The sequence below is a fragment of the Alligator sinensis genome, unplaced genomic scaffold (genome assembly GCF_000455745.1).
Source record: "Alligator sinensis unplaced genomic scaffold, ASM45574v1 scaffold954_1, whole genome shotgun sequence".
Classification (NCBI taxonomy): domain Eukaryota; kingdom Metazoa; phylum Chordata; order Crocodylia; family Alligatoridae; genus Alligator; species Alligator sinensis.
In genome coordinates, this window is record NW_005842228.1 from 58,524 (window position 1) to 71,810 (window position 13,287).

The 13,287-nt window shown below is 40.6% G+C and overlaps 1 protein-coding gene across 5 annotated transcripts in view; it reads left to right on the forward strand.

Moving 5' to 3' along the window:
• USP3 (ubiquitin specific peptidase 3) overlaps nucleotides 1-8,534 on the forward strand; it is a 57,827-nt gene extending 49,293 nt beyond the window's left edge. For 3 of the 5 annotated variants that reach the window (XM_006027207.3, XM_025208418.1, XM_025208417.1), the window contains 6 exons: nucleotides 1,187-1,293; nucleotides 1,474-1,554; nucleotides 3,647-3,765; nucleotides 3,941-4,054; nucleotides 4,161-4,228; nucleotides 6,150-8,534. In XM_006027207.3, the coding sequence (XP_006027269.1) occupies nucleotides 1,187-1,293; nucleotides 1,474-1,554; nucleotides 3,647-3,765; nucleotides 3,941-4,054; nucleotides 4,161-4,228; nucleotides 6,150-6,315 (655 nt within the window). In that variant the 3' untranslated portion in view covers nucleotides 6,316-8,534. The remainder of the gene's footprint in view (nucleotides 1-1,186; nucleotides 1,294-1,473; nucleotides 1,555-3,646; nucleotides 3,766-3,940; nucleotides 4,055-4,160; nucleotides 4,229-6,149) is intronic. The other 2 variants (XM_025208416.1, XM_025208419.1) reach the window with 1 other exon arrangement.
• The last annotated feature ends 4,753 nt before the right edge of the window (nucleotides 8,535-13,287 follow it).

A 13,287-nucleotide genomic window follows, 5' to 3' on the forward strand; every position in this document is an offset into this window, starting at 1 on the left:
TAAATAGACCTGAGATGCAGACAATGTGTGAGCTTGAAAGTATGCTTTGTGTTCCATGAGAACTGTGTAAATTTTACTACTTGAAATCTACACTCTTCAGATTTGTTATAAAGCAGCACTGGCTATTAAATTTTCTTGATTTATGCAGTTCCACAGAGTAATTGTACAGCTTCACAGAGTGGAGAAGTTCTACAGGACATTTCAGGCATAGTTTAAAGTGGACCAAAATCTTGCAGTTCTCAGCTGGTCTCAATAAAACTAAATGGGCTTCAAAAGCTGCTTTGCCTGACCAAAAAAACAGAACCTTGTGGCAGTGCCCAAGTGTCAGAGTAGGTGTTGGGAACCTACACAATCTAAAATGGCAGAACCCAGTTATTAATGTGCTATTACCTCCAGCGTAGTAGCTTTATTCAGGTACAGCCAGGAGAGAGCAGTTCACCTGAGGTGTATTGGATAAACACAGGTTGCCTGAGTTTTTTCTGGTCTTGCATTTGCTTGTGATTTTCGTTTCACCATGTGTTAGAAATCTTAGTTGGACTCCTAATAAAACAAGGCCAAACCAGCAATACTGCGTGCACAATGAGATATGTTTCTGTGACTTAGTACTCTTTGTTTTAGAAGCTACAACATAGCACTATCATTTATTTATGCAAGTAAAGATGACTGATAATGATACAGAAACTCACTTACAAACACAAAAGACTTGCAAGGGAGCGAATCCAAAGAAGAAATACACACTGCACAGACTTCAAAGACTTCAGTTTAGAGGTGTATTCTCCTCTTCAATTTTTTTTTTAGTATAAATTCATGGGCTACTACAAGTACAGAATTGCCTGTGCCTGAAGTCACCCAGAGCTTTTTTTTTTTTTTTTTTTTTTTTTAAAGACGGAGGACGTTAATCTAGGTCATCAGTGAGCATCTGTTAATTTCCAGTTACCTGCCTAGTATAGCTTCTAATTCTTTCCAGGTTTCTAGTATACTTGTTATATTTCTGCTTAAATGATTGCTTCGTGACATGGGTAAAACCACATTTAAATGAGTTTTTTGTTTATATTATACACAAACCAAACTGCTCTGCCTATTGACTTGTAAGAGTGCAAGTGTGAAAATAAATAAAATAATTGTAAAAATGCAACCAAACCAGAAATTCTGATGATTTCCTTTTCTTTTCTGGTGGTTGGTTTAGAAATGGAGCTTCTACGGTTGTCACAGCTATATTCGGTGGCATTCTTCAAAATGAAGTAAACTGCTTAATATGTGGGACTGAATCTAGAAAGTTTGACCCATTCCTAGGTAATATTTCTTTCTCTCTTTTTTTTTTCTCTTTCTCTTTTACTTTCTCTCTTTCGTCTAACAAACTGCTACGCAATTTTATGGTAAAACTCTGAATCTTCATCAGCCTAGATGATAGGGTTTTGCATGGTAGTATTTTAACAAGCTCTGAGAGATTCATTTTGGTTCTTTATTTTCTAGACCTCTCACTAGATATTCCAAGTCAATTCAGAAATAAACGCACTAAGAACCAAGAAAATGGACCAACGTGCACACTAAGGGGTAAGATTTCCTGGAGGGCAAGATCCTGGACCAGTGAAGGTTCATGGGAGTTTAGTCACTGAGTTCAGTGCAAATCAGTTATCAACCAAATTGGGTATAATCTGACTGTTGTGACTGTGTATCATTCAGTTATTTTTTGGAAATGTTATAGTGAATTTGAGTAAGAACCTTACTAGCAGCTGGAGTCCAGACTTAGCTATTTCCAGAATGGCTGCAGCTTAAAGTCTTGACTTCAGGGTCCTAGGAAAGTAAGTCTGAGGGAGACCTCGTGAGGTCTCTAGTCCAGCCCTTTCCCCAAACCAAGATTATCCCTGATTCAACCGTCCCAACCAAGTGTCTGTCCAACATGCTCTTTGAAAACAGGGGTGGAGATTCCACAACTTTTCTAGGTAACCTGTTGTAATGTTTGACCACCCTCATAGTCCAAAAATCGCTCATTTTCCATCTGACCTTCCTCTGCTGCATCTTGAGCACCTCACACCTAGTTCTATCCCCTACAGCCACAGAGAAAAGTCCATCTCTGTCTTCTCTGTAATAATTACCCTTTGGGTATTTGAAGAATTATCACATCCTCCCTTGGCCTTCTCTTCAGACTAATAACCCTAGCCTTTTCAGCCTTTCTTAAGTCACGTGGTTAATGAAAGTCTTGAGGTTAATAAAAGGCCTCTAATAATTTTTGTAGTGCTGCACTGACTTATTCCAATCTGTCCACGTCTTTCTTGAAGTTTGGGGCCCAAAACTGGACACCATACTAACTGGTGTTGAATAGAGCAGAAGAATCACTTCTCTTGATTTGCAAGCGATACTCCTGTTGATACAACTCAGTATACTGTTGGGCTTTTTGCTGTAACCCCTAAGTCCTTCTCTGCAGGACTACAGCCTAGCCACTCATTCAACAGGCTTTAGTTGTGCATTCAATTATTCCGTCCCAAGTGCAAGACTGCTCATGTCCTTTCACTAAAGCAGAGGTGCAGAGTTAACAGACTTCTCTTGTATACTTGGACATCTCTTACTTTCTTGGGTAAAGTGCATAAAGACAGTCTTGAGCACATGCAGCAAGACTTAATTAACAGATGACTTTAAAGGTATTGTCTTTTTTAAAAAATAGCTGAGTTCACTAGCTCTGGGACCTGATTTTTTTCCATTTAACCACCTTAAATTTATAGGACCAGTACTACAAGCACAAGCTTTCCCCCATCAGGGCCTGCCTAGACATTGTGCTTCAGGAATTATTTATATGGGGAAGAGGTGTTTCATTCTCTATCTGTTCAATCCTCTAAGGAGATGAGCAACGAGGACATCTTGTGAGGGGGATACCTGCCCACGAAAAACTACAGAAGCCTCCAATTTGTCTTTGTCTCACATGCATGCGCACACATGTTAGTACTTAAGGTTCTGTGTTTGAGCAGCAGTCTTGGCAACATGCCTCTTACACAGTAGGGATAGCTTTTGTTTGTAATGTCTGTTAAATGGCTTCTAAAAACTAACAAAGTAATCCGGCAATATTGTAATCCTGTGACTTTGATTTGAGGATGAGAAGTAGTGATAGACTGACTCCCTTTTTCTCTGAGGGGGATAGGAAGTAAAGAATCCACATCCTTATGATTTGTAAATGTATGTTTAATAGCCATATGAAATTTTTCTTTTCTGTCCACTCCAGCACTTTGACAAAATACTGCTTGTTAATGTAATCATCAAGAGAAACCAAAGTGCATCCAATTAAATATGAATTCCAGCCGTGAGAGACGAGGAATCTTGTTTGATGTGAGAGGGATTCCATTTATGTTTCTGCTATGCATTTCCTTTATTCTTGAATTGCTTTTAAATCTGTGCTCATGAGGTTAACGAACGTAAAATTATGCAACAAACATTAAAACCATCAAAGATGAAATTTCAAACTATTTAAATTTCCCTGTTATGTAAGCAATGCTGGATGCACCCAACAGATGATCCAAAATGTTTGTTTTTTGCAGACATGCCACATTTTCTTAAGGTTGTAACATCCTGTGTTTATTAAAAGCTTTGTGTGTTAAGTGGTTTTTTAGTAGCTCTAAAGAACTGTAACAAGTGTTTGAATCTACTCTCTTTTTAGATTGTCTTCGCAGTTTTACAGACCTGGAAGAACTTGATGAGACGGAGCTCTATATGTGCCACAAATGTAAAAAGAAACAAAAGTCCACCAAAAAGTTCTGGATTCAGAAACTACCAAAGGTTAGTGCAAGTGTGTTTCCTGATAAGTCTTAGCAAACACTGATCTTTTAAGAACTAAGCTATCCTGGTCTCCAGCAGTAATAACTACTGCAAAAGTAATAAGCCACTACTAAGTCCAGCCTGTTCAAAGACTCATCATAAGGAACTCTGTCCTGTATGTGTTTTAATCCTACAGGTGCTATGCTTACACTTGAAACGATTTCACTGGACAGCATATCTGAGGAACAAGGTGGATACATACGTAGAATTTCCCCTTCGAGGTCTAGATATGAAATGTTACTTGTTAGAGGTATGGAGACTTGTTATATACCCAGGAAACCTGTTCTGTTTAATTTTAATTTGGAGCAGTTGCCACTTCACTTTTAAAGAGTTGTTTTCTCTTGTTTGAACTGCAGCCAGAAAACAGCGGCCCAGAAAGCTGCCTGTATGATCTTGCAGCAGTTGTTGTGCATCATGGTTCCGGGTGAGTACAGTGAGTGAGGCTGTTCTTGCTAGGGCTTCAGTCAAACCAGTGGTAGAACTGCCATTGACTTCTTTGGGGTGAAAAACAAACTCTGAGTGGATGTTTACGTCTTTCATAACAGAAGAAACCAAGAATAGTTTTTTCATATTCCAGTAGGAATTCTGCCACTTAACATTGCTGGTAAATGTATCAGAAGACTGTTGCAAATCCCCACTTTTATCCCTCTTGCAAAAACTGGAGATCTAATACAGTGCCAGTAAGCCCAGGTCCATTCTTACCTTCCAACTGGAAGGAAGAGCCACTTATAAGTATTTAATTGAGCGAGCCCTGTGGGGTCATCAGTAACTGATGGTTCACTTTGCTACTTACCAAGCACATCCATGTTTCTTGGTGGTCCAGCCCACTGCTTAGGACCAAAATGTAGGAGCAGGAGGCAAACTGGAGGGCCAGGAGCTACTGTAACAAACTGGGACATGGGTGATCTAAAGGTTGAGACCAGGTAGCAAGCTGGAGGTCTGGACCAATAGCAGGAACAGTGAGACCAGTTGAACACAGGGAGATGAACAGCCTGTTACCACCAAGTTGCCTTAAATGCCTGGACAGTTGTTCCCAGTACAGTCCCCCGGGGCTTGGGTTATCCCCCAGTCCTGTGATTTATCTAAGCATAGCTGCAAACTAGCTCGTTCAGCTAATGCTTCCTTGACCTCAGCAGGGCAGATCTTGGTCCAAGCTGGCTAGCCCTAACATCCTGTTACATGCATATTTATGGTAAGGAAGTATGCTAATCTGGACTGAATTAGATTTAATTTGATACAGTGACAGCTGTAGTCCTTGCCTGACATTTTCTTTCACAGGAGTGAAGCAGAAGCTTATTCCCAGTGGTGTGGAATTGGATAGTGTCCTGCTTTGAATTGAAGAGATTGTTGCAACCCTTACTGGGTTATTTGAGGATCAGGAGTAGCAGTAGGATGGCTCCTTCCTTCCCCTAGGAGCATAGGAAGTACCAGGATTGAGTTGCAGTGGGAGGAGGTCTTAGAAGAAACTCAGCCACGCTCTGGAATTCTTTCTGTCCCACCTTAGGCTGAGTTTAGGGTGACACAACTAAGAATGTATTTAACAGTGTTCACTCTGGCAGGCTGCCCTTGTCATTCTCTAAAGAATGATCTGAATTTGAAGTAATAGTTAAATGACTTAAAAGGAAGCCTTCATTAGCACCACCACAGTAGCTTCGTGGTTGCTGCTTCAAAGCAATCAGAAAATAGAATATAGCTGTAATGGACAGCGATGTAAGCTGAATGTGGTTGGAAACTATGATGCAGTATAAGAAGCAACCTTTAGTCAGGCAAGTAAGAGTTGGCCTTGTTTTATGGTGACAGGAGTAATGAAAGTGGGCTTTTTCCTGACTGTTATATTTGCTGTGGCTTCAAGATGCTGTCTCTATAAAACCAATTTCAGTTAGTTTCCCTTTCATAGGTTGTGATTTGTGTTCGTTGTGGATGTTTTTGATTACTCTTCCCCCGCATCTTTGAAACCTGTATCACTCAATCCAGGTTCTTCTAGAATAATTCAGAAGGAATTGTGAGCATAAAACTTGATACCAAAACCCCTGTTGTGTTTTGAAGGCTGGCTGTTCCATTAAATGCTAGTGGGTCTAAGTCCTTTACATGCAGCGAAGTTCCACAGGAGTTTTGCTTGCAAAAGCTGCTGAGATTTCACAACATGAACCTAACAAGAAGTTCCAAAAGGAGCTATTGGTCATTATTCTTACTGTCGATCTTTAACAGCTTGGAACACCATTTTCCCCTTCTGTGTGTTGGGTTCCATCAGCATTGTGGGAATGGGGGAGCTTGTCCAAATCTGTCTGACCACAACTTGTATGAAACCTCATGGCAAATCATCTGTTTTGTCTCTTTGTTTTCAGTGTGGGCTCTGGACATTATACTGCATATGCAACTCATGAAGGTCGCTGGTTCCACTTCAATGACAGTACTGTAACTCTGACTGATGAAGAGACCGTGGTAAAGGCAAAGGCCTACATCCTCTTCTATGTGGAGCGGCAGGCCAAATCTGGATCAGATAAACTTTAATACCTCCTTCTCAGCCTCACTTATCAAGTCCACAGGACAAAACATTTCCAATTCTCCATAAATACTTGATCCAAGACTTTTAATTTCATTGTGCACTTTTCAACTTCCTCTTGTGGGTTTTAGTTTTGTTGTGTCAATGGTAGCATTTGACTTATTGAACTTGGACACAAACTAACTTTTTTAGTTACACCAGAAAACCTCAGCAGATATTTTGATTTGCTGCTTTAGTTGTGATAACTCAATTTTATATATAGTTTCATGAACTACTTTAGCTATTTGACTTTTTATATTAATGTTTTCAGTTCTCACTTTCTAAAGGCACATTTACATCAGAGACGCTTTCTATCCTCCTTAGAAGGAAGATAAATGTGTTCCTGATTACGAAGAGCAATAGAACTCCATGCTGCTCTCTCAGCTGTTAAGTAGACAAGGTTGAATCTCTGTAAATCAAGGAATTGCTTGCACATACTATTTGCCCCAGTGTAAGAAACTTAAGTGACCTCTGAACAATCATTTTTTGCCTGCAGAAGAGGGGAGCCGTGGCATCATTAAATAGCCCAGGTAATTGCTGCTATCAGTGTATACAAGGCTGCTGTCTTTCAGGACTCAATGTGTATACTTAGTTGGGTGAGTTTTATCTGTACTGCCGATTTTAATTCAAATGTTTCTCGTCTGTACTTTTCCCCCTTTATAAAAAGACATTTAAATTATTATCCTAATCATATGTTTTTGTAATTGTGTGGGGATTTAATTTTCATTGCTTTAGAGACTTCTTAATTTTAACCTGTACCCCGAAGTTTGATACAAATACTTGCTTTGAAAGTAGCAGGCCCATTTTTCCTGATCAGGACTGAACACACCCTCATTCTTCCGGTTTGGTCTCAACAGAATCCCTATCCAGCTTGATAAAATCAGCAGGCTCTTTTTAGGACTGAAAGACCAGAATGTTTGGAGGTGGCTTGCAAAAGGCACACTATACCTAGGTCAGACTCAGGTGGAAGATGGGAGGGGAGAAGAGCAGTGGTACCACACACCAAGTACAGTTGGGACTCAGGAGGTTATACCTGGCATGCAGTTACTAACTCAGCAATTGTTAGAGTCTTCTGATGAAGGGGGAGCCAGGATCCACTTTTGTATGCTGAAATGTAAACTCATCCCCTTAATTAGTTCAACTTTCAATAGCACTGGGAGTGTGAGGAGTCCAGTTTGCATCACTCTCCCTTAGTGAGACTGTTGGGGAAGAGAGTCCTGGTGGATAGTAGAAGAGGTCTGTATTCAGTGTATACTGAATAGTGATTTTTGTCAGGTTCCCCTCCCCCACGCTGATTATCAATGCACACCACACTCTTGACTGATGAGGGTTAAGGCTTATTTCCTGCCAAGTCCAACCAACCAGAACCTCTTACTCATGGTGATTAAGTATAACCAGACTTGTTTGTAAACACTTCAACGTTGAGTAGAAATGTGCCCGCCCTTCCTGTAGCTCAGGGGTGGGCAAAATGCGGCCCAGGGACTGGATGTGGCCCGCCAGGACATTCTATCCGGCCTGCAGGGCCCCTACAATTTTTAGAAAATTAATATTAATCTGCCCTGGGCTGCCTGTCATGTGGCCCTCAATGGCTTGCCAAAACTCAGTAAGTTGCCCTCTGCCCAAAATAATTGCCCGCCCCTGCTGTAGCTGAATCTGTTTGAGGGAAACATTAGGCAGCAGGATTCTCTGAATGTGGATATATATGGCATCTATGTCTTGAATCAAGAGGAGGTTTTCAGCTGCCTGTGTATAAGACATGGCCCTTTTCTGATTGCTTTATGAATCCAGAACTGCCACATTCACTGTTTAGGGAAAAAAATTGGCATTGTATAAAGCAACAGAAGTGTTCAATATTGCTAAATTGTATATGAAGATGTAAACTGTATCCCTACTGAACCTAATGTGACTAGCATTTGATATGTTAAGTGACAGATATACAAAGATGTTGTTTTTGGTTTTGGGGTGTTTTTTTTTTTAAGGTTGAACAATAAATAGAGCTGTTCATTGCTTCAAGTTGTAGACAGCTTGTCAACTACTGTTTTCAGACTTTTGCATCCAGAATTATGTTGTGTTTGGAAGAGGCAGCTCTTATCACTTACACACAATAAAACAGTAATTGGCAGACTCCATCCGGACAAAAAAAAAAAGGTCCTTTAAAACAATTTTAACTGTCAATTTAAAAACAAAATGTTGGGGTTGAGCATATGCTGCTTGGATTCAATTTGGAATTTGAGCCATGTCTATATGCTACTTGGATTGCTCTAGAAATTTAGGGTTTTTGCTTCATTTCAAACCTCGTAGTAACCAAACTGGTCAGAGAATTTAACTCTGCAAATTTAGTTTCCCACAGTTCAGTGATGTAAATGTGCCTTTTTGTTTTTATAGGAATTTAAATTTGTAATATTCATCAACATTATTCACTTATTTTAAAAGCGATTCTGTTTGCCATAGGACATCAATTTTCTTTTGTCCAGTTACTATTCATGCACATTTCCCCTGTAACATAAATGAATTGACATAACCAGCAGCATATTCTGTTCAGGACGTGGTCCTAAGAACACTCATGCCATATCTTGTTCTTGAAGCAGGCGCTGATACAGATTCAGCCATATGTTTCTTTGGAACAAGTAGCTTCATAAATCCTTTCCTAATTTAATTCTCTCCCACTGCAAACACAGATGGACAGTATAAGCAGTTTGTTGTGGCAACACACGTATTTCTCTTCCTGGTGGAGAACTTTGCTTATACACTGTATTCTATTCAGTGTGTAGTGTCAAAAATAACTGAGCACTGAACCAGTAACATATACTGCACCTGGCCTACTATTAAATTTTTATCCTTACTTGTATAGCCTATATTTATCTACTGGCTTCTGGGAGGGGAGGGATATTTTATTTCATTTAAGCCAAGTCAGTTTCTTTTCTAATCACTGCTGATCTTCGTGTATATAACTGGCAGGGATGTCCAGCTGGTGAGAGTGTTTTGCAAGCAACAATTGCTTTCTGCAGTTCAGTCTTGCATATTTTTTCCCCTCAAACTTGCTCAGTAGAAGGTTGTCCTTGTATTGTTCATTGTTCTGCCATGTATACAACTGGAAATTTAATCTGTGAAACAGAACTGCAGCATTCCCAATCCAACACTCCTACTGCAGTGCATTGGGTGGGGAGCTGCCCCAAGCAATGCTCTAAGGCGGTTTCAGTATGGGCTCCTTCTGTAAACATGCTTAGAGGATGCTTTTCCCAAAGATCATTGATGTCAATGGTATAGGCTTGGCTCTATCCAAGGCAGCTGGGGCTAGGTGGACTTATCAAAGGCACAAGGCCATCTGTAAGGATTTTGTAAAGTGGATGGAAAATGTGATGCTTGTGTTCAAGTTTCCCCAAGGATGTTTCATTACTGATGTGTCTCTGTCTCACTGATGAGGTAATTGGCACCTTAAACTGATTTCAATGTGCTTTAGGATACCCTCACGTACTGTAGTGCCATAGCTGTAATTGTTTACCATTAAAATCTAGAGTGCAAGTTTCATTGAGGATCATTGACTGTGCTAATCTCTTGTGTTTGGAGCATTAATGGGGTGATTTGAGTCAAGTGTGGTGGGGTATTCTTTTATTTTTTTTAATGAAAAATGTGCCATTAAAGTCTCTCCTCTCTCTAGAATATGCAACTTTTCCTATCCTTTTTCAAGCTTTCAGAATTTGTCCCCCATGACTCAAGGTGAAGCTGTTCCCTACTCCCCTCCCAGCCCTACCTCCTCCTCCACTGCTTTTTGAAAAATACACTAGCAAAAGTTTCTTTAAAATCAGATCTGCTTCCACTCCTTCCTTCGTATCCTTCAGTCAGTTCCACTAACATTACATAGCAAATTACACCCATGTGCCACAGTTAATGTCCATGGGTAAAAGAGTTTGGGGTAGCCTCTACTGGGCAAGTTGGGATTCCAAAAGTCCCTTGAGTCTGAAGTTGGAACATTATAATGCTGGCAAAGATTCAGTCACATAACTAAGGGCAAATGGGCAGGGGTTCTCTTCCTTTTATACAGCTCTCCTTTCAAGCAACAGCTGAAGCAGCTAGTTAATAGCTAATACATTAAGAACATATTCTCTTCTGCATAATTTTAGTAAAATGCTAAGGCACAACTTCCTGGCAAACGACTTTTGTTCGGTACCTATAAGCAGAAGTCAGTGTTGATGCATTAAGTATATTCTGTGCGTTTGAATAAGAATTGAAGTCACAGGAGCACAGATTAAATAACTCAGCTGTGCCACTCCAAAAGTACTTCCACCATAATGCAGTGATCAGATTGCACTCATTAGTTTACCATGTAAATGAACAGTCCATGCATGCTTGAAAGGAAGCTCTGTACCCTGTAGCAGTTGTCCCTTTCTGGTATAAGTATTGGAATGGGTAACTTGGCAGCAGCTGAACTTCTGGTATGTGAATAAATTGGAACATTTGCTTTAAATTCCTCGCAAAGGTAAGGTATGCCTCAGATTTCAAGAAATTGTTTTAGGACAAAGTTGCCTTATGAGGGTACCTAGAACTTAAAAAAAAAAAGTGTCACTTTGAAAATGGCCATGACTCTTCACCTTCTACCTTGATCATTTTTCTAATGACTGACCAGCTCTCTGGCTAATGGCAATTTCAAAACATTAAGTAGTTTCAGGTGCTAAATAGGCTCCACTGTCCCTTTGTCCATTCTCTGGTTTTGATAACTCCAGTCTCCCATTTAAAAAAAATGCAGCCCTAGTTGCCTTGGGACAGATGCCACTCTCCCCTCCCACCCAAACCATAGAGAATGAAATGGTGCTTAAAAGCACAGTTGATAAATACCTTAAATCAACTGAGAACACTTAACTTTCAGGTTTGTGTCAAACTACTAGATACATGTGCTTGAAGTAGCTATGATCTTACAACAAAAGTTAAAGCATTGACTGAATTATCTCACCAAGCCAGTAATATCTCTGCTACTTCCTTGATTTATTTGTTTGAATATATGTACCGTGCACACAAGAAATGGCTTTAAAGAGAGGACACCAAACAAAAACAGCTTAGAGCTTTGGAAGTCCCTGTTTCCCAGAACAATGAGGTAATTCAGTTCCTAGGGAGGTATTTAACTTGACCCATCAGTATTATCATCATTCCCAAATGAAAACAAAACCCAATTCAAACCTTTATAAAATGCAAGTTTAGATGCGTTTCTTGGCACTTTAGATTTCTTTGAATCAGCTTTAAAAAAAATCCATTAGAGACTATAACAAATCTAGTGCAAATGCTAATGAGTTATGTTTACATCAAACGTATAGAAGATGCACATTTAGGCTTGTAGCTCTTGCACTGCATGAGACAACCGAGTTATTTTGTAAGAGCTAACAAACAGCTGGATGCTGCAGCCCCAGGCTTCCAGATACTTGCTCAGTATTGTCACTTTTGCTTCAGAAACTCAGCCCTGCATTCATTGTAACCTGTTTTTTTATATTACTCTGGCGCTACGTCAAGTGTGGAAGGTTTCTCCACTGCAGGTCACCCATAGGAAACAACCTTACTAACTGCTTTTTTTTCCCCCAATTAAAAACATTCTTTGGTCCTGCCTTCAGAGTCACTCGTGTGCACTTTATGATAGTGTTTGTTTATGCTAAAAATGGCTTTGACTGAAGACAAACTTGAATTAAATTGTCTCCAGGGCCCACAAAAGCCCTTCACAACACACAAAGTTGCTAGAACAGCACTATTAACGGATGCATTATGTGGGACACTGCTACCATTTTTGGCCATGGATGTGATCTTTTCAGTAGCCACCTATTTCTTTTGGCTGCTCTAACATTTCTTTAGTCAAGCTAAATGATACCCACCATCTTTCTCCAATTCCTTCTACTAAGCCACCACAGACTTAAAGTTGGTTTCTGCTTAAATCACCACCACATTTAATTGTTGCAAGGGCTTTCAGTTTGTTTTCTAATCTTGGCTGCACAAATAACAAGACCATTTTAACATTTCTACCTCATTTAAATGGGGAAAAAAGACTGACTTTTTGCATCTTCAGGCAAAAAGTTGACATGTAGAAGTAAGTCTTTAGCTCAAAGAATTTAATATGGCTAAGTGGGAAATGGTCATCCAGAAACTTGAGAGTTGCATGCAGAAATATAGGAAACATCAGGCATGTTTCTGGAGTTCTGAAGTGATATATATGTAGATATATAGCCTAAAAACACTCCCCTTGAAACTTATCACAGGGTCCCGCTACACGTGCAAGTAAAGGCACAACAGGGACACCCTCTACATGTCACCAATGTTGCACAATGAGCTGGTTAACTGAACAATAACTGAAACCAGCTACACGGGCAAAGTAAAAAGGCTCAACAAATTGAAAGTTAGCAGCTTGAATTTGCACATGTAGCAGGGTCTCCCCTGCAGCTGGGAGCTCTCCCAGCTGCAAGGGGTGCCCCATACCAGCCAGGGCTGGGAGCCCTGCAACTGAGAGGACTTAGCTCTGACAGCTGCTGACTCAGCATCCCAGCAATACCCCCCAGTCACCACACAGCTAGGTCTCAGAAATGTGCCTCCCCAAAGCTGGGATGTGGCTGGGTCCTGGCAGTGGGAACAGGAGTTGGAAAAGTGGGGTGGGGGCTCATAAGGGGGATCCCAGTTGCAGGAGCTTATTTCTTGCTGGTACAGGGGACCCCAGGATTGGGCTCCCCCTGCACAGGCAGTAAGGCACAATGGGATGCAATGATTCATCCTACAACCACGCTTCCTGCCGTGCTCATGTGGCGTGGCGTGGCGTGGCGTGGCGTGGCAGGAGGTGCAATTGTCTGGTGCATATATTAAATCCCATTATGCCTTTGCAGAGGGGCCCTGAGAGAGGTTTTAAGGGGAGTGTTTTTAGGCCACATATTCCACTGTAGCCTGCCACTGACATGCTTGCTTATGAGACGTGCTTT